The sequence below is a fragment of the Leguminivora glycinivorella genome, chromosome 1, assembly GCF_023078275.1.
Source record: "Leguminivora glycinivorella isolate SPB_JAAS2020 chromosome 1, LegGlyc_1.1, whole genome shotgun sequence".
Lineage (NCBI taxonomy): Eukaryota > Metazoa > Arthropoda > Insecta > Lepidoptera > Tortricidae > Leguminivora > Leguminivora glycinivorella.
In genome coordinates, this window is record NC_062971.1 from 18189916 (window position 1) to 18212201 (window position 22286).

General features: G+C 36.3%; 1 protein-coding gene across 1 annotated transcript; it reads left to right on the forward strand.

The window, feature by feature from the left end:
• Window positions 1–149: 149 nt before the first annotated feature.
• Window positions 150–11639, forward strand: LOC125224892 (transcriptional protein SWT1). Its single transcript, XM_048128397.1, has 12 exons — window positions 150–326; window positions 511–658; window positions 1039–1748; window positions 2114–2279; window positions 3214–3372; window positions 3851–3954; window positions 4282–4467; window positions 4854–5040; window positions 5458–5656; window positions 6076–6213; window positions 9332–9478; window positions 9876–11639. Exons 1-12 carry the CDS (start codon window positions 198–200, stop codon window positions 9958–9960), a joined length of 2358 nt encoding a protein of 785 aa, XP_047984354.1. The 5' UTR covers window positions 150–197; the 3' UTR covers window positions 9961–11639.
• Window positions 11640–22286: the final 10647 nt, after the last annotated feature.

Sequence of the window (22286 nt, forward strand, 5' to 3'; positions counted from 1 at the left end):
CCCTGAACGCAGCCATATAACACAAACAAGCAATTTATTGTAATGTTTTGAATGTGTACACTTGGCTTTAAAATGTATCAAAACGCTTCATCTTCATAGCTAGGAATCAAAACATAAAGCATCATAGACAACAAAACGTAAATTAGAATTTCTCAATTTTTCACGAATGTAAATTAGTAAATTTAATGTAATTCGCTATGAATTCAGATAAAAAGGATGGAGGAAAATTACCCGATGGCTGGGTATTATGTAAGTCTAAATCAATACCAGGAAGAAAGTATTATTTTCATAAGAAAACAGGCAGATCTTCTTGGAGTCAACCACAGGTATGTTTCGCAATTTTTGAGATAATAATAAATAATACTTGTTTACAATACAAAAGTTTATAAATGCATGTGCATTGCCTGTTTGTACACAAATGTGAGATATATATAAACTCTCTTCGATCATTTATTTAGATGTTTAAAATCAAAATTTATCTATAATTCTATACAAATACTTTATTTCAAGGCTGAAGATGAACATGATAAAAGCAAGAAAAAGAGCAAAAAGCAGAAGGAAAAACAGGAAAAAACTCAAAAGGAAGAATCCTCTAGAAAGCACTTAAAGAGGAAAAGTGATAACAACACAGAGACCCCAAAGAAAAAGCAGAAGCAAGGTTTGTGTTTATGTTGTTGCTTTACATGCTTATAAGAATTTGTATCATATCTAATAAAACTCTGCAGTTGTGTATGTAGTGTTTGCAAACAAGAAAACTTTTGCATTAGTATTGTGGCTATTATTTGTACAGGATGAGCAACGTTATAATCATGGCATTTCTGATTCCTTAGCTATTTTAGTAACTAAGTATATATACATATATATTTAATTAACCTTTAGTCTTAAGAATAAAATTTGTTAAACCTTATACATATTATGCCAGTCATACTGATGATCAAAATAAAAATGTATTTCATACTGTCATAATAATGAAAACTTTATCTTCCTTATGTAGCAACAAAACCTATTCAAAAATATTTGTGATTGTTGGTTTTCTAGTAACACCTGTGCACACACCTGTAAAACTCAACTCGAGCTTAAAAAAGACACCTGAAAAACCAATTCCAAGCAGATCAAGCAATTCTTCTGGAAAGTCTTCAGCTAATTCAAGACTTGCAAAATTAAGGGCCCAATTAGCATCAGAAGCTCTGCATGAAAGTATAGAAACTACCCCTAAACTTAAAGCCCCAAGAATAAGTCCTAAAGTAGTACCACAGACAGAAACACACACTAAAGTTCCAGAATTAAAAAGTCCAATCAGTGAAGCTAAGTGTCCCACAACTCAATCACCGGGCAGTGATAGTCTACAGTCCATTCCGTCACCCTCACAGTTTCTAGCGGCAAACAAAATATTATCATCCATGAAAGCTCAATTACCTGAAGAATATAACAATAAGTCTGTGCAAAAGGACACTTTTGCAGACATTGAACAGGGCATCTGTAATCAGACAGCAGATTACCCATTCATGAAGCATCCAGCAACGCCTCCACAGTTTTCCGAAGCTAGCAAGTTGGTGTCAGCTATTAAATCAAAATTAAGTTATAAAATGAAAGATGAGCCTGTGGTGCCTGTGAAGACATTTACTAGTGCAAAGGAACGATTGGAGACACTAAGAAATGATTTAAGCAATGAAGCTATTAATGAAATGGAAGATTGTTTGGATGACATTGTATTCCCTGAAGAAGCTATGGAGGTTGATTGTAAAGAGGTTAGTGTGGTTTTTATTTTACATTAAAATAATATAATTGAGTGTGCATACTTAGTGTGTTTACATTTACTTATTGAGCACATCTATCTTGATTCACTTTTGATGATAAATTAATAAATTATAGTTTAATATTGACCCATGTATGGCAAAAACCTGTATTTAGATCGATATTACTTGTGGTGACAGGCTTATTCTCCTACTAATTGTAATGATTACTAGGAAGGATTTTATTCAATGGGTCAAAAATAAACCAATGGCCATATTTGAACTAAACTTTTTACATAAAATAGTAACAAAGAAGTTTCTGTACCAATATGTTATTGATCTTGATGTGAAATTTGATTGTATTGTTTTATAACTTTCAGATCAAGAGTCCACCCCCCACACCAGTTATCCAATATGAGCCTCCTCCAAAAGCACCGACTCATACTACTCAGAATGACACAGAGGATGTTGTGCTAGTTGTTGATACAAATATTTTTATTCATGAACTAGATGTTATTAAGAATGTTCTCAATTCACACATAAAAGGTAAGGCTAAAGTCATTAGAGTTATTTTAGTTTACAACCATGGTAAATAGAACTGGTCACTTAGATATTTAGCTAGAAAATCGCTTCATTTGTGGAATAACAGTTATCACATACATACATAAACTCGCCTGTATTTGGGAATTTTCAGAATTTGGGACACCCCAATTAGCGAAAGCCGCTAATAAAAATTAACTCGATCTGTGACGACAATTAGGCATAAAATCTGTCTAAAAATTTACTTTTTTCACATCCTGAATGTAGATTATTGCTTAAAGTTTATGTACATACATAGATACATACATACAATCACGCCTGTATCCCATAAAGGGGTAGGCAGAGCACATGAAACTACTAAAGCTTCAGTGCCGCTCTTGGCAAATAGGGGGTTGAAAGAAAACGAAACTGTGAAATTGCAGTGACAGGCTGCCAGCCTCTTGCCTAAGCCACAATTTAACCCATATTCCACAGTCGCCTTCTACGACACCCACGGGTAGAACTGTTCTTAACCCGTCACCACACAGGCAAAACACAAAAACAATATTTTTATAGAAATGTCATGCTTAATTATCGTCACGAAACTGACAGTGAGTTAATTTATGTTAACAACTTACGCTAATTGGGGGGGTCCCAAATTCTGACAATGCTCATTTACAATAGGGGTAGGCAGAGCTCAAGGAACTGCCTAAGTTCCACTGCCACTCTTAGCAATTAAGAGGTTGAAAGGAAATAAGATTGTGATATTCCAGTCCCACAAAAAAATGTAAACCATATTCAACACCTATGGGAGGAACTGTTTATAATATAACATAATTAAGTCAGAATGTAAAGACATCACTTGGTGTTAAACTTGAAATTCTAGGGCCCCCCTAAATTCATGAATAATCTCAAAATCATTGCCAGGTTGCCTGGTTTTAAAAAGCCTCTCCACTTTCAGGTTACAACGAGCAGCCAACGCTCCTAGTTCCCTGGCGGGTGATCAACGAGCTAGACAGACTGAAGGACAACAACAACGGCAACGGCGCCATTTGCAAACGAGCGAGGGCGGCTATGGACTACCTTTACAAATCACTGCCCGAAAATAATAGGATAAAAGGTATGGTACACTCATTTAAATATATTTCCGTTTGATGAAAAGGCTTTACGTGTATTTAAATTTTAGGGTTAGTTAATAGCCTGGTCCACACAGAGCGAGGCACGCCGACGTGTCTCGGCCGAGGCATGCGCGCGTTTTGCTCGGCACGTCTACATTGAACGTTTGCCGCGTGACCACATTGCCTCGCGGCCTGCCTCTCTCTGTGTGGACCCAGCTAATATTCCTAGGCTTAGCAATGTATTTTATATATAATAGGTACCCGACGTTATTTGACACCCTTTTTTTTGTATTTTTTTCTGGCAGCATATTTTTTCGCTGCGTCGGTTTACTCGATTCTTGAATCAAGATTTTTCTTGTTGAGTTTCGGAATTAAATTAAAAAATTAGTGTTTTGCAGCTTAATAATAGATGGAGTAAAACTGTTAAATGTATTGTACAAGAGTAACAATTGAGTCTAGAAATAACATTTTCAATTCCAGGGCAGTCACTTAGAGACGCGAATTCGCATATACATCCGTGTGAGCTTCCAGACGACGAAATACTGAATTGTGCGCTACAACAAGCAGGGAGGGGTAAATCTGTGGTTAGTATATTCAAACTGAGGTTCTGGTATTTATGAGAATAAGAATATAAATATATTGGCCTTTTGATGATTTTGATGGCTAATAGCCAAAAAGGGTCCGTGTGGTTTGCATCACAAAGAAGAAAAACTATTAACTAACAACAATGCCATTTTACAATAGTATTATGAAGTATGGAATGGTAATTTTGTACATTGAACAGCTTATTTCTATCACAATCATACAAAATAGGAAACGTCTGGTTTTAACTAACTCTTTTACCAGGTCAGAGTTTGAAAACCACACCAAATTGATGTCATAGTGCAGTTTTTATTATATCACCTTTTCAGATCCTACTATCAAATGATAAGAACTTATGTAACAAGGCGGTCGTGAACGGCTTGCGTTGTATAGGGCTGAGCGAGCTCAAGCCGCTACTGGAGAGCAAGCCGCAGGTGGCACCCGACCCCGACCGCGCCAACACCGTGCTCCGGCACCGCGACACCATGCACCAGCTGCTCGCCAACATACTGGAGGTAGGCGTCCAGGCGGTTAGCACAACGTGCGCTCTCGCTCGCGAGTACATTCATTAAGCGCGGGACTCGCGGATGACAGCAGAACAATGCTGGTTGTCCCTGAAGCTGGAAAATTGGGTTTTCATTGTTTCCTGAAACATACGCGGACGCAGTATGCGTCGCGCTCTCGACGCGTAGAGGCGGGGTAGCTACTCTTGAAAAAGATCCTCGGAAATGGATCGAAACATGTCGAGCGTTATATCGACTTAATACGTGAGTAAACCGCCTAAAATATTTTTAAATATACGAAATTAATCCCAATTTTCTATCATAAAAAGTACTTAAGAGGTTAACTATCGTGTATCGTGTATCCATCAATTCACATTTCTACATCGCACCTTTTTCAGAATGAAATGCGCGCGAAGTACAACAACCTCTGGAAGCACGTGCTGTTCAAGCCGCCGCCCTGGACGCTGGCCGACGTGCTGCAGTGCCTGCTCAAGCACTGGGTGGCCGTCTTCAACGAGGTCTTCCCGAGGATCGAGCATCTGATCACCGATTTGAAGAACTCTCTCGCTTCTATTGAGAGCAAAGGTACAGTATAAAACTGTTGTGGAATCAGGCAATTATGGTCGCGCGATAAATGATAAAACATCGGGCCTTCCCTATCGCACTTGCAAATAGTGCCATTATTGCCTTGCAGAAAGCCTAAATATCGGAAACTGACATCGGAAAATTGCGGAGACCGCTTATTTTCATCATGAAATGAGTTTCTTTAAATTCTTGTTAGATATTTCTGAAAATTTCGATAACTTTCCTAAATTTTTTTGAAGTATTCCGTGACTCGCACGTTTTTACTAAGCAACCATTTTTTTAAATTCATAATTGTCACTATTAGTCAAAAAAACGTTTTTTTATTGGTTGTCTGTCAGAACTGGTCCCAGTAACGACTTTCAACAAGTTTAGTAATTTGGCAGTTTTTCTAAGAAAGTCAAATCAATTTCCTTACAGACCCCAAGTCTCTGTCACAATCGGAAGTAACCAATTTCAAAGAGCTGTGCCTGGAGATAGCCCGTAAATGTCTGATAATCCCCGAGTACATGGAGCTGGCTAAGATGACTGTGGAACGGCTGGAGAAGCGAGATCCCCGGCCAGAGTTGCCCGTTATAGAGGCTTTCGAGGGAATCTGGACTGTGTTCTCTAGCTACTGGTAAGTCTGACTTATAAACTACTAAAATTTAAACTAAATATATTTATGTGTTTGTATAGGGATTATCCGTTAGAAGATACTAACTAAAAATTTTATTTAAAAATAAGATAATGATCACAAGATCACTTGTACTTGCAGAACCTTTTTTTTCTGAAGTTAGCGATTGAATATGCTCTAATGTAAGTGATGTGAGTACCTAAAGTTAGAAATCGTCTGTTGACTTCCAAACTGCACTGTTTAATAATAAATAGGAAATGATTTTTTTTAAATATTAATAAGCAATATAAATATGATAATAAAAAAGATGTGTAATTATTCTAGTTGCTTTATCCCGCTTGTTGATCTAGTTCATCTCTACTCTTTTAAGTAGTCTTTTTACCTGATTTTATGACGACTTTTTTTGTAATTTAAATTTACAGTGCAAAGCTGGCAACAGGCATGGGTGTGGCGCATAGCATAGAAGACAAACTGCCCACAGACGACCCCATCGACGTCATCACCAGCAAACTGCCCATGTTCAGCAACCAGGTCAACTATCTCACCATGGCCATCAAAGGGTAAGTCACACGCAGTCAGAGAAAGTGTATAGTGGACAATCTGCCTATGGGCGACCACATCGACGTCGCCAGGTTTTTAAGCATTTATGTTGATTGTCCTAGGGCATAGGTGCATAGGGCCTCCACAAGATTCTTCCACGCCTAAACTTTTTTACATCTACTAAAGACGACTACTGACACCCCAACGACCTTGGTCTTCCTTCTTGTAATATTAGGCCGGACAATACGTACAGTATTTGACATTAATAATGACTAGTTCAATAAGTTCTCGAAAGCGATGCTTTCATTGTTCACTAATAATATTAGACCCAGAGCCCAGGCCCGCCAGACCTTCCTCAAATTCTCAAGGATGAAACTTTGGGACAATATAGAGTTCATATCGGCGGTTAATGTGTGCATATTTTCTAGTTCGGCCCATCGGCCAATTTTTTGCTATCAAGTGATGAAGGTGAAAAAAAAAAGTGCTTACTTTCCTTAAATTCTCAAGGCTGATTTTTATATATGTGTTAGAGCACGTTGTTAGAAATTGGTTATCATCAATGCCAGACCGTTTCCGCCGGCCATAACTTTTACCAGACGCGACAAAGTTGGCAAAAAACGACTCTAACTTACCTCATTTTCTCAAGCCTGATTTTGATATATGATACGCAGGGACCTGTAACTAGACCGTTTGTAAGCAGCCAGACCAATCGGATGGACCCAACCATCCGCCAGACCGACTTAAAGTTTCGATATGAGCATTAGTAGAATTGAAATATTCCGGGTCTATAAAAGCTAAAAACTTGAATTTTCTACATTAAGCTACGTGTATATTGTATACTTGACGTAATAAGCGACTTTCAAAAATTTTACTTCTAAGGAAATAAAAAAAATAAAGTTTATATGTGGTGCAAAATTAATTTTAAGCTATGAATTTTATTTACACTGCGTAAGTAATACACATGTATTTTATTATAAATATAACTTTTACCAGACGCGACAAAGTTGGCAAAAAACGACTCTAACTTACCTCATTTTCTCAAGCCTGATTTTGGTATATGATACGCAGGGACCTGTAACCAGACCGTTTGTAAGCAGCCAGACCAATCGGATGGACCCAACCATCCGCCAGACCGACTTAAAGTTTCGATATGAGCATTAGTAGAATTGAAATATTCCGGGTCTATAAAAGCTAACATCTTGAATTTTCTACATTAAGCTACGTGTATATTGTATACTTGACGTAATAAGCGACTTTCAAAAATTTTACTTCTAAGGAAATAAAAAAAATGAAAGTTTATATGTGGTGCAACATTAATTTTAAGCTAAGAATTTTATTTACACTGCGTAAGTACATGTGTATTTTATTATAAATTTAAAGAAGAAAAGTAAATTAAACTTTTTTTTCGGTCGTCGAACAAGGTGGTTTAAAATTAGTTTTAAGATCGATCCTTTTTAATTTGTGGGCGAGGGACCTCACACTATTTGCATATAATGTCAAATCCCTCGCATACTACAAAAGTTATTTAAGCATTTTTAGCTTTTATAGACCCGGAATATTTCAATTCTACTAATGCTCATATCGAAACTTTAAGTCGGTCTGGCGGATGGTTGGGTCCATCCGATTGGTCTGGCTGCTTACAAATGGTCTAGTTACAGGTCCCTGCGTATCATATACCAAAATCAGGCTTGAGAAAATGAGGTAAGTTAGAGTCGTTTTTTGCCAACTTTGTCGCGTCTGGTAAAAGTTTTATTTATAATAAAATAAACATGTACTTACGCAGTGTAAATAAAATCCATAGCTTAAAATTAATCTTGCACCACAAATAAACTTTTATTTCCTTAGAAGTAAAATTTATGAAAGTCGCTTATTACGTCAAGTATACAATATACACGTAGCTTTATGTAAAAAATTCAAGTTTTTAGCTTTTATAGACCCGGAATATTTCAATTCTACTAATGCTCATATCGAAACTTTAAGTCGGTCTGGCGGATGGTTGGGTCCATCCGATTGGTCTGGCTGCTTACAAACGGTCTAGTTATAGGTCCCTGCGTATCATATATCAAAATCAGGCTTGAGAAAATGAGGTAAGTTAGAGTCGTTTTTTGCCAACTTTGTCGCGTCTGGTAAAAGTTATGGCCGGCGGAAACGGTCTGGCATTGATGATAACCAATTTCTAACAACGTGCTCTAACACATATATAAAAATCAGCCTTGAGAATTTAAGGAAAGTAAGCACTTTTTTTTTCACCTTCATCACTTGATAGCAAAAAATTGGCCGATGGGCCGAACTAGAAAATATGCACACATTAAACGCCGATGTGAACTCTACATTGTCCCAAAGTTTCATCCTTGAGAATTTGAGGAAGGTCTGGCGGGCCTGGGCTCTTGATCTACACGGTGTTTCCGGTATCACTCAAAACCTCAGACACCCCAACTGATTTTTATTTTTTTTAACTCATCTAGAGTATTCATCTTTTAATCTGATCGTTACTTTTTTTTTAATTGAATTTTTAATTTTCTGTACACCTCTACTTGATTTTTAGCTCTACACTCAATAAAATAATTACTAACTACCATCATAAACCATAAGACTATTTATTTGTGTACGTTACTGCAACGACATAAGGTTTACCAATAGACAGCTAAGATGTCACTGTAAAACACTTTAAAGCTTTGTCACAGTAAACTTCAAATTGGACAGGTAATCGCAGTAAGCAAATAAACTCAATATTCAAAATGACAAGGTTGTAATTAGGTACGAGTTCAATTTGTTATGACTTATGATAAACATTAAGATTAAACTGACAAACAACGTCAAACTAGTAGCGGAAAAAATAATCGTCCAAGTAACCGGCCAGTATTATTAACCCCTAAATACTGAAAAAAGGTAAACAACCTCTAGCAATGCGATATACACAATGTTGTATTACGAGTACAATAGAATGGGCACGTAAAAAATAACTAATAATACTAATTTAAATAAAAATATTACCCCCATCAAGATATAGCACAATCGATTCTACTCTCGATTCTGAACAAACTGTTTTCAGGTTTTTAGTGTTAAGTGAAACACGGTGTATATCTAAGAAATAAAAAGTGAGTAAACAGAATTACAGAGTGTTTCTTGTTTTTCCAGCGCACTAAGTATAGACCCTTCAGACCCGAGCCTGGACGAGCACGTGTCCCGCCTGGAGATGGTGTTCAAGGACTCCGTCAACCTCATCAGCCGCGACAGCCGGCAGATCCACACGCACAGTCTGAGGATTTTCTGCATCAAGTGCAGGTATACATACTACTAGTACTTACCTGTTGTGTCATTTTTAGCTTTACCCATTGCATATTACCTTCACTAGAAGTGTAAAAATTCTAAATAAAACCTGCAGCTTTGCGGGACCTCCCCCCTTCTATTCATTCTAAGTCAGGGACCGACCCGGTACCCTCTTTGAAGAGTTTGGGAAGGGTTTTTGGTTAGGAGATATATTTTTGTGAAGGGATTGGCGTTACCCTTTTGTTAGCGGTATTTAAAGAGCCCTTCCAAGAGCTAAGTCAATTGTTAGGGCTATTAACGGGGCAGCCATTTACAGCGTTTTCCTGGGAGGAGGTGGATCGGTCCCTGCATGAAGTTGATATGTGCTACCTGTACTCAATCAGCAATATTGACTTGAGTTTCATCTCCACAGGAACATGCTGGAAGAGGCTCACTCCAAGTTCGCGCAGCTGAAGGAGCTGCTCGACCTGTGCAAGGAGCGCGTCGCGAACAAGTAGAACGTCATGTCGTGGTCAGTTACTCGAATATTCCGTCTAGCATGTTAATCCGTCGCGTGGGGCTATTCGACAATATCGGGGCAACAGTAAAACTTGCTCAAAGTAGCGGAGCGCAACGCAGGTCGTCGAAGAGGATTTCGTACGCGCAGCACATAATGATAAGAGATACCGCGAGTGCCTGCTAGGAGCCAGCGCGCGGTATCCTCTGATATGCTCAATGCCGCGGAGTTAATCCTCCACGGTGCTCCGAGGTTGGACTCCAAGCATTAACATGTATACCGTAATGTAATTTAATTTGTTTTTTACTGATGACTGTACCACATGCCTTTATAATACCATTACGATATATAACACAAATATCGGTTTATACTACTGCGAACTACAGTAGAACCCGGTTAAAACGATCAAGTTTAATACGATTTCCCGCATATTACGCCATTTTACGCCGGTCCCTACAATTTGAGACCTGTTTTCAGACATTTTTTCACGCTTAATACGACTCGCGTCTCCGCTTAATACACAATCTAAAACCCCTCACCTTGCATTACTTTACAACTTTATTTATGCGGGTGACAAAAATTGGAACTAATTGTACTGTACTAATTACGCGATTCTGGCGACGCCGCCACCGCGCCACCCGTAAAGATAAATTTCTTATTTGTCGTCCTAACTCAGCGGTTAGTGCGATAGTTCGTATCTACATACACTTCGCTTATTATCACTGCTGCGGTGTTGAGTTTATGAATTCTTTGTCCCATCTTTGGTTCAGTGATGTCAAAAATAAGAAAAAAAGCATTATCGTTCCAAAAAAAGTAACCATATTAAAAGTTTACGATGAAACACTATTTTTTCACGTTTAATACGATTTCCCGTATAATACGCTTTTTTGGCTGGGGACAATTCTGAGGGGTCGTTTTAAGCGGGTTCTACTGTATTAACATAAAACTCTTGTTTCCAATACTTTCAAATAGCCCGCCTCGACTATACTTATATATTTTTACGGCCGCATTTAGTTCGTGTATAAGTAAGTATACAGTGTGTATACATTTTTTATGCGACTATTCAATCATTGTTATCCTAGTTAATGATTAATTAGATCACTATGAGTTACATGTTCATCGGTATTTCTTCTTTTACTAAGGTTATACTTGACTCTACTAATATTATTCAAGTGTTAATTTACAGTATGTATAGTAATACAGAAAAATACAATAGTTGATAATCAATAAATGTCTAGTGAACGTTGTAATAATTAGATAAATAATTTGATGGCATTCTTGTAAAAAAGTAAGTAACTTTGACCGCGACTATACTTAAGTCTAGTCCACAATTTGTACAAAATTGTACCAATTTAGGGAGTATAAACAAAATATTGAAGATTCCTTTCATAAGTTTTAGAACACATGTTAGTCCAGATTTATAAATGGAACTTACATACGTAAGTGAGAGCGAAAATTTATTGAAACTGACCCATGCACCGAACGGCCACCAAGCGGTCATAACAATAACGCTCTCTTAGCAGCCCGATCGTCTCCCGGCACTGAATCAGCCAAATCTGAGCATTTCTTTTTTTTGCCAATAATTATTTTTTTATTGTTTTAAGGAATTTTAGGTCAATAAAATTGTACTCAGAATCACGAGTACTTTCAATCTCACTGGGAGACAAAAAGTGTCCCAGAATTTCCATACATTTTTGTTACTTTCCTCTTTTGTTACCCCATACAACATGTACGGAAAATGGTAACAAAATAAGAAAAAATTGTATGGGACAAATTTTTTAACTACTAGGGTTCAACCCTTTCATTTCATTTCATACGCTTCGATAGAGCAAGGTTGTTGGTACGGGAGAAATGTTTTGTACCACGCAAAGTTCTCGAGGCCATTGAAATCGGACGCCGCCCTAATTTCAATCGGGACGGAGGCTGGATGTTGCCACCAGCATGGAAACCGGTAATACCTAATGTGAAGCAGAAAATGTGTTTTGACAATCGTGTGGACACAGTGAGTGCAGTGTGCTTACCTCCATCGGTCGACACAGCCGCGCTACCAGAACTCTACACAACAACTACAGCAGCAGACTGCTCTGCGCCCCCCTCCCCCGTCCTATCAGCGCGCGCGCAGCGGGCGGAGCGGCGAGCGGCGCGTTCAGTTTGCGGAGTCTAGCCGTCGCGTGAACTCCTATACGCCTGAAGAGGGGCCTCCGAATTGGCCCGAAACATGTCGCAGCAATAGCGATATAATAACGTGAGTACAACCGTATTTCAATTAATTAAAAATATCACACTTCATAAAAGTGGCAAAAAAAAAAGAAATGCTTATCTATGGGCTTTAGTAAGAAGATTTGTCTTATCAGAATTCTGCAAAATGAGCTAGATATTGTATGTCTTATACCTATGTCGGACTACGGCGGTCAAAGACTTATAGAAGAGCTGAGAAAGAAGTATAACCGATATGTAGTTACTCAAAAAAAATCTAAACCTGGTTTTACGTTTGCTCGAAACTTTTGAAAGGTACCTCAAAACGTCTTCTAAGACTGACTAATCGTTATATTTTGACATTTATTTTAGATGTTGCTAATTCGAGCGTAGCTTATTAATGCCGAATAATAAAATACGATACTTTATTAAGTAATTTTACTTTACTGCACATTTGGAGTTCTACAGTACCTATTTTTATTGGTGATGGACAGAATGAAGGGACTCGATCGTTGATTCTTCTTTTTAAATGTAATTTGTTTACACAATATGTATTGGAGTTATTATACTCTTGATGTCGAATCAAGTAGGAAAATACGTACTTTAATATGAGTATTGAACAATAAGTTTTTTTTAATAACCAGCATGAATGAAATCACGCTTTGGTCAGGAAAAGCGAAATTTAGTTTTATTGTAAACTTAAAATATTTAAGTACTAGATAATATGTATATTTATACATAATTATACACCATCATAAAGTCCGTTAATTTTGAGGATATATTCCTGAGCTTAAATGAAGTTTAATTTTCAAAGAGACAGTTTGTTTTGACCTCAAGAGGTTTACAGATTGCAGAGAAACTCCCAAAGTGTATGTAAGAAGCTTTTGGCAGGTTTTGTCTTTACAACATACTTTATACGATAGTGTTTCTAAATTTCCCATTAGAATGTATATACTTTAAATATATCAGTGTTACGGGTAATTGTACAGTTTGCATCAAATTTTATCAAGAGGTAAAATGTACGGTAACATAAAAATACACAGCAACCACTGTAATAGAGTCTTTGCGGAAAAAGAAGACTCACAGAATGTACTTTACACGACTCTTCTATTTCCTAACAGACTCTGTCTCTTGTTGTAATGTCAGTTTAAGATAGAGCATACATTAATTTATTATAGTAGGTACCTATGCATTATTCGGAATAGACATTTATAGTAATTTAGATAAGTAAGGCTACTTATATTTGAATTATTTAAGATAGGTCATGTATATATTTGTAAATAGTAACTGTCTTTAGATATAAATTTAAATCTCAGACTGGACAGTTGATGCCGTTAGATAAATATTACTGGTAGAATCTGTACAAACCCAATATGATTAATAAATACTGTTAAATACTGGATTTTGTATGTTGCGTTTTTCAGGTGGTGGACAAAACCCATGTGTTTACGAATTAACAATGTATCTTTATACAACAAGTAAAAAATGTAGTACTATATACTGTTAACATTTTCTACAGCCTCACTACATTATTTACAAAATGCTACTAGAAATATTAAAATAAGGTATACAAGTGTACTAACTTTGATTTCATTATTAAAATGTAGTGTATATGTATAACATGGTCGCAAAATAGATACTTGCATAATCCGTACAGAAAGTTCACTGACTAATACACCCGTTGTTGATTTAGACTAGAAAATAGTTAAATGAATTAGTCTTCTTTCTCTGTTCATATCATAATTCATGCTTTTCTATGGCAATTATAGTAATACAAAACAATGAAATTCTTTATTGCATGATTATTTTTTGTTTATGTTTGGCTGGATACTAAAAAAAATCGAAAGTTTATTTTGCTCCATTTATGAGTTCCAACTCTTCCAATGTTGTGTCCTTTTAGCCTAACAGAATCGCCACATCGGTACATTTTGCAAGCAAAAGGTGTTTTTGGCCAGTAAACTTTATAAAACCCATTTATTACATTTTCCCCTCACTAGCTCGGAAACCCGTGTTTTGTCCCTTAACCCTTCATATGTCGCCTGTCAATTTTTTTATTATTGAAAAAGTGACCTTGACATTTAAAATAATAGATTAAAATTCCCACGCACTGATCAGTGCTTAGACATACGAAAGGTTAATACCAGCGGGTAAAAACACATTTTATCGACTAGTGGGTAAAGTAATTTGACCTTGAATAAAGTCAAATTAACTGCTTTAAAATTGACAAAAGTAGGTAAATTTAGTAATGAAGTTGATTTACCACCTGTGGAACTACTGGAAGCTGGTGGGATAAACGCATTTATTGCGTTGTAGTTTCCTCGCTATAGTGAGGGGAAAAGTTTTGTGTTACACTCGGGTGCAAATGTATTTAACTTCTCGTGTGTTAAAAAACTCGCAAGTTCAGGATTCTATTCTCGAACCACTCTCTTCGCTCGTGGTTCAACTATAGAATCCTTTCACTTGCTCGGTTTTCAATTCCACACTCGGCGTTAAAATATAACTTTGCCCCCTTGTATAACAAATAACTATTTCAGTTTATATAACTTGTCTATTGGTAAAGTACTATACACTCTGTGATGTTTTCGATACATGTTTCCCTTGTAAAATGTTGTAAAAATATGTTAAAAATAATGTTAAATGTTAGCTCATAAAGCATCTAATATTCTTGCTAAATGGCGTAAATAAATGTGAACAGAGGAGGATTGGGAATATTTGGTTTTTTTACTGACTATTCACTATAACCCACTAAAATCTGACACTTTTTGTACTTTTGCCAAGCAATCAATGAAACTGCCCCTCTAGTACAACTTGCCTTGTCGCGCGCGAGTCCATACTTGAAGTCGCGCTTGATGTATGGACTCGCGCGCGACAAGGCAAGTTGTGCTAAAGGGTCTGGTAAGCACTTCAAGGTGTAAGCCAATCTTTAGGGCTATTTGATAAACAGTTGAGCCTAAAGTGTGTTTTGACGAGTGGATTGCTTCCAGAGGCAGGCTAGTATGGTCGCGCGATAAATGATAAGACATCTGTCCGTCCCTATCGTACTTACAAATAGTGCCGGGCTCAACGAGCCATTGTTACTTGTATAGATATAGGATAGGAAAGAAAAGTTATAGATCGTCTCATGAAGCACACCATATTAGACGGAGAGCTGGCAGGATTTTGGAGTAGGTCCTTGAGGCAACCTGGAAAGGTGCTCAGATGCTTCTCTGATCATAGCCAACATCAGGTCTGCAAGTCTGGCAGCTGGGGAGCGGGGCTTTATCGAGCTATGAATTTTTAAAGATTTAATTTTTTGAGGCCCAAAAAAGGTGTTTGAGGCAACCTGGAATTATTAAAAAGTGAAAATAGAGTTCCTCAGAAGTCGCATAGTATTTATGCCAGATCATTTGGCCGGGTCCTTCACCGTGCCAGAACGGTACAAAGTGGTAAAAAAAAATTCCAAAAAAGGTTCTTGAGGCAGTCTGTCATTTTTACCAGTGAAAGATGAGGGTCTAAATAGCCATGGAAAAATAATGCCATGACATGAGGTGGGGTCCGTACCCTGCCATTCGATCTTGAAAGTCAATTTTTTAGTTTTTCGTAAATAACTCGTAAACGGTGGCCCACAGCAAAAAAATATGTTAAACAGAAAATATCTACATAAAATTTCCTACAAGAAAGGTTATGTATGTTTTTTCGATAGGATCAATATATAAATGGATAATTTAGTAAGAAAGTTTTTTTTAATCGATTACATGCTCCGTTTTTCGTCAATACCTCGTAAACGGTGGCCCACAGCAAAAAATTATGTTAAACAGAAAATATCTACATAAAATTTCCTATAAGAAAGGTTTTATAAGTTTTTTCGCTAGGATCAATTTTTTAGTTGGAAAGTATTTTTAAATAGATATTTGGGCCGTTTTTTGTTGATAACTCAAAAACGGTGGCTCACAGCCAAAAATAATGTTAGACAGAATTAATCTACATAATATTTCCTACAAGAAAGGTTCTATAAGATTTTTCGCTAGGATCAATATTTTAGTTGGAAAGTATTTTTAAATAGATTTCATGGGCAGTTTTTTGTTAATAACTCGAAATCGGTGGCTCACAGCCAAAAATAATGTTATACAGAATTAATCTACATAATATTTCCTACAAAAAAGGTTCTATAATATTTTTCGCTAGAATCAATATTTTAGTTGGAAAGTATTTTTGAATAGATTTCATGGGCCGTTTTTTGTTTATAACTCGAAATCGGTGGCTCACAGCCAAAACTAATGTTTCACAGAATTAATCTTCTTAATATTTCCTACAAGAAAGGTTCTATAATATTTTTCGCTAGGATCAATATTTTAGTTGGAAAGTATTTTTAAATAGATTTCATGGGCCGTTTTTTGTAAATACCTCGTAAACGGTGGCCCACGGCTAAATAAAATGTTCAGGAGAAAAAATCTACATAAAATTTCCTACAAGAAAGGTTCTATACGTTTTTTCGCTAGAATCAATATTTTAGTTGGAAAGTATTTTTAAATAGATTACATGGGCCGCTTTTTGTTGATAACTCAAAAACGGTGGCTCACAGCCAAAAGTAATGTGATACAGAAGTAATCTACATAATATTTCCTACAAGAATGGTTCTATAAGATTTTTCGCTAGGAGCAATATTTTAGTTAGAAAGTATTTTTAAATAGATTTCATGGGCCGTCGACCATCGTGCGACCGTCGCCCCCGCAAGCCATAGCGTGAGCATTTCTTTTTTTTGCCACTTTTATGAAGTGTGATATTTTTGAAAAAAAAAATGCTATATCTACTCAGAATTACTAGCTTTTTAAAATAAATAAAATAAAAATAGTTTATTTGCCAAAAAGTGTTACAAAAGATTTTACCTTTGACCACCACACTAGGCTAGGCCTGTCTCGTGGAGTCAGTCCAAACATTACCATTTACATATTACATTTACTTTTCCTACGCTGAAGAAACAATTCTAATGACTAAAAAATATTTAAGACTAAAGCTAACCAGACTTAACAAGGGTAACACGGTTAATCACAGTATAGTTCAGTAACGAATTTTCGATTTTACTAGTGTTAACACATTTAATTAATAACATTTATTGTATATTAGTAGTTTTCAATCCTAGTAGTTAAAAAAATTGTCCCATACAATTTTTTCTTATTTTGTTACCATTTTCCGTACATGTTGTATGGGGTAACAAAAGAAAGTAACAAAAATGTATGGAAATTCTGGGACACTTTTTGTCTCCCAGTGAGATTGAAAGTACTCGTGTTTCTGAGTACAATTGACCTAAAATTTCCTAAAACAATCAAATTTTTTTTGTTGTCAATAAAAAAAGAAATGCTCGCGTAAGGTCTGCAATGTACAGTCAACTACAAAGAGATGTGTCCATGTTAGTCTTACAAAATGAAGCAAATTTTCATTTGCATTAATGAATTACCCTTGGTTCGTGACATTTCTAGTAGCCATCAAACTTTACATTATCATCGACTCGAAAAAATGCTAAAATGGAAATGTCCCCCTTTCAAATAGGGAATATTTGTTAAATATACTCTTGTTATTTATTAACTAGGTTTATAGAAAACAATCGAGGTGCCACTCTCGACTATTTCGTCCTCTAAAACTTAATCAATCGGAACGAAATTTGAAAATCTGAATTTTTTTTATGCTTCCCGTGCTGGATGTAACAAATAGGATTGTGATCATTTATTACCCCAAATAACATATTTAACAGCACAATCACGATTCTAAACGAGTTATCCCACTACGAAATTTAAAAACGTCTTCCGAAGAAACTGATTTGTTTTAAGTATAAAAAGACATATTTTAAAATATTATCTTATGATTAACTAGCTTAAGATATGTTCTTTTAGGAACATTATCAGTTTTTTAATAATCACTTAAGTATCTTTATAGTTTTGAATGAAAAATGTTACATTTTGCAAAAAACGCTCTTCTTTAGGAATAAGGCCTCTTAACCTTGGTTGATTCCGTTTCGCGCTACTTAGATAGAGGGATGCAGGTGGACGTGCTGTACTTTGATTTCAAAAAAGCCTTTGATCGCGTAGATAACGACGTACTCTTAAGCAAATTATGCAGCATTAGTTTCTCGCCTGAACTGCTTTGCCTTTTTGCTAGTTATCTACGTGATAGACGGCAATATGTGCAGCACGGATGCTTTGGTGTTATGGTCAATGATCTGGCCTTGGTGCCTAAGCATGCGCAATGCCTATTGCCTACTCTATGCTGACGACCTGAAACTAATTTACAGGGTCCAGGAAGATTCTGACTTACAATCTTTACAAAGTGATATTGATCGGGTTTATGAATTGAGTCTTGTAAACAAACTTCTGAAACTTCAGTTCAATGTTGACAACTGTGCGGTTATTACTTTTTGTAAAGCGCGTAGTCCCCTGTGTAGGCAGTATCTCCTGGGGTGGAAACCCATCGCCCGTGTCACATCGATACAGGACTTGGGGGTTGTTTTAGATTCCCACCTTAACTTTTATGAGCACATGACAATGCTTGCTGCAGACTGTTACCGCAGGCTTGGGTTTGTTGACATAAAGCTTCTTTATACTGCCCTCGTGAGAAGTAAGCTTGAGACAGCCTCAGCCGTTTGAAATCCCCATGAAGCGCCCTACATCCTGCTGCTCGAAAAGGTCCAAAAAACATTTTTGCGTTTCTTTTATAAAAAAATGTACGGGTATTACCGATTCTTGTACCTAACAAAATTCCTTTTGGGGACGTTGGGTTTCTTCTCGTTAGAAGTTAGGCGTAATGTCGTGCTGATGTCTGTTGCATGTGGTATTTTGAAGGGGGAGTCAGATTGCCCGGTTTTAGTATCCCAGCTGGTACGTCTATTTGTTCCCCCTGTGACGAAATATGCTTTTCGTGAATGTAGGCACCCCCTACTGGCGGTGCCGGCCGCTCGAACCGTGTTTTGCCGCAAGTCACCGCTAGTTTGTGCACTGCAAATAGTGAATGAGTTTTTAGACGTGGCACCTAATGTTGATATTCTTGCGAGCAGATGGGCGTTTTTACGTGACGAATGCATGAGGTTTTGTGTGTGATTGGATGCTAGGCCTTCATCTGTTATTTATTAGTTATGTTATGGTATGTAATGTTTTGATTTTGCTGTTTATTTAATATTTAATTTTGTGTTACTTGTTGTAATGTTTATTTAAAATCCACGGTGCTTTAGTTTTGTACACTGTCATACTGTGTAATTTTCTTTGTGTAAATAAATAAATAAATCTATTTAAATATTATTGATCCTAGCGAAAAAACGTACAAAACTTTTACTGTAGCAAATTTTATGTTTGAAGATTGATTTAGCTGTGGACCACCGTTTTCGAGTTATTTGCAAAAAACGGCTCGTGTAATACAATACAATACAGTACAATCCAATCTATTTATAATACTGTCCTACTAAAATATTGATCCTAACGAAAAATCTTACATAACGTTTCTTGTAGCAAATATTACATAGATTATTTCTGTTTAATATTATTTCCGGTAATGGGGCACCGTTTTTGATGTTATTAACAAAAAGCGGTCCATGTAATCTATTTCAAAATTTTTTCCAACAAAAATATTGATCCTAGCGAAAAAACGTATAGAACCTTGCTTACAGGAAATTTTATGTAGATTTTATTCTCGTGAACATTTTATTTAGCTGTGGGCCACCGTTTACGAGGTATTTACAAAAAACGGCCCATGAAATCTATTTAAAAATACTTTCCAACTAAAATATTGATCCTAGCGAAAAATATTATAGAACCTTTCTTGTAGGAAATATTAAGAAGATTAATTCTGTGAAACATTAGTTTTGGCTGTGAGCCACCGATTTCGAGTTATAAACAAAAAACGGCCCATGAAATCTATTCAAAAATACTTTCCAACTAAAATATTGATTCTAGCGAAAAATATTATAGAACCTTTTTTGTAGGAAATATTATGTAGATTAATTCTGTATAACATTATTTTTGGCTGTGAGCCACCGATTTCGAGTTATTAACAAAAAACTGCCCATGAAATCTATTTAAAAATACTTTCCAACTAAAATATTGATCCTAGCGAAAAATCTTATAGAACCTTTCTTGTAGGAAATATTATGTAGATTAATTCTGTCTAACATTATTTTTGGCTGTGAGCCACCGTTTTTGAGTTATCAACAAAAAACGGCCCAAATATCTATTTAAAAATACTTTCCAACTAAAAAATTGATCCTAGCGAAAAAACTTATATAACCTTTCTTATAGGAAATTTTATGTAGATATTTTCTGTTTAACATAATTTTTTGCTGTGGGCCACCGTTTACGAGGTATTGACGAAAAACGGAGCATGTAATCGATTAAAAAAAACTTTCTTACTAAATTATCCATTTATATATTGATCCTATCGAAAAAACATACATAACCTTTCTTGTAGGAAATTTTATGTAGATATTTTCTGTTTAACATATTTTTTTGCTGTGGGCCACCGTTTACGAGTTATTTACGAAAAACTAAAAAATTGACTTTCATGATCGAATGGCAGGGTACGGACCCGACCTCATGTCATGGCATTATTTTTCCATGGCTATTTAGACCCTCATCTTTCACTGGTAAAAATGACAGACTGCCTCAAGAACCTTTTTTGGAATTTTTTTTTTACCACTTTGTACCGTTCTGGCACGGTGAAGGACCCGGCCAAATGATCTGGCATAAATACTATGCGACTTCTGAGGAACTCTATTTTCACTTTTTAATAATTCCAGGTTGCCTCAAACACCTTTTTTGGGCCTCAAAAAATTAAATCTTTAAAAATTCATAGCTCGATAAAGCCCCGCTCCCCAGCTGCCAGACTTGCAGACCTGATGTTGGCTATGATCAGAGAAGCATCTGAGCACCTTTCCAAGTTGCCTCAAGGACCTACTCCAAAATCCTGCCAGCTCTTGGACCATATACCACGGAAGTATAACTAAAGCACCATATACTGTAAGAGATATATGTAGCTACTTTACTCGAGTGATGAATCAGTACCGTGCCGTGGTACCGCTTTTCCTCTTTAACAACTTTATGAAAATTATATAATATTTTAGTGAGCAACTGGCTATTATTAGTCATATATTGTCGCAATGGAAAGTCTTACCATAATGGCGACACATACCCGTCGTCCAGGCTAGAGGTTTCTACTATTTATATACAACGTGTTTCCGGTATCACTCAAAACCTCAGACACCCCAAATGATTTTTATTTTTTTAAACTCATCTAGAGTATTCATCTTTTAATCTGATGGTTACTTTTTTTTTAATGAATTTTTAATTTTCTGTACAGCTCTACTTGACTTTTAGCTCTACACTCAATAAAATAATTGCTAACTACCATCATAAACCATAAAACTATATATTTGTGTACGTTACTGCAACGACATAAGGTTTTGTCACAGTAAACTTCAAATTGGACAGGTAATCGCAGTAAGCTTTAAATCCAATATTCAAAATGACAAGATTGTAATTAGGTACGAGCTCAATTTGTTATGACCGTGGTTATGACTTATGATAAACATCAGCACGGGAAGCATGGACGCGCGATAGACGATAAAATAGCAGGCCGTCCCTATCGCACTATTTGTAAGTGCGATAGGGACGGCTTGATATTTTATCGTCTATCGCGCGACCATGCTTCCCGTGGTGTGATCGTGGTCAAACGTCTACCTATCTATACTAAAAAAAAAAAAAAAAATTAAGATTAAACTGACAAACAACGTCAAACTCGTAGCGGAAAAAATAATCGTCCAAGTAACCAGCCAGTATTAAAACCCCCAAATACTGGAAAAGGTAAACAACCTCTAGCAATGCGATATACACAATGTTGTATTACGAATACAATAGAATAGGCACATAAAAAATAACTAATAATACTAATTTAAATAAAAATATTACCCCCATCAAGATATAGCTCAATCGATTCTACTCTCGATTCTGAACGTTTGTTTGGTTTTCAGGTTTTTAGTGTTAAGTGAAACACGGTGTATAGCCTCATCTGCACCATTTTCTGGATGCGCCCCTGTAAAATAATGTGGGGCTCAAAATGTTGGTATCCAACCACAAATTGTAAAAAAATCTCACTCGGACCCTCGCACATGACATA

Coding starts and splice junctions, on each gene's coding strand:
- LOC125224892 (XM_048128397.1), top strand. CDS start 198: ATGAATTCAGATAAAAAGGATGGAGGAAAATTACCCGATGGCTGGGTA. Junction 327..510: donor CTTCTTGGAGTCAACCACAG/GTATGTTTCGCA, acceptor CTTTATTTCAAG/GCTGAAGATGAACATGATAA. Junction 9,479..9,875: donor ATTTTCTGCATCAAGTGCAG/GTATACATACTA, acceptor TCATCTCCACAG/GAACATGCTGGAAGAGGCTC.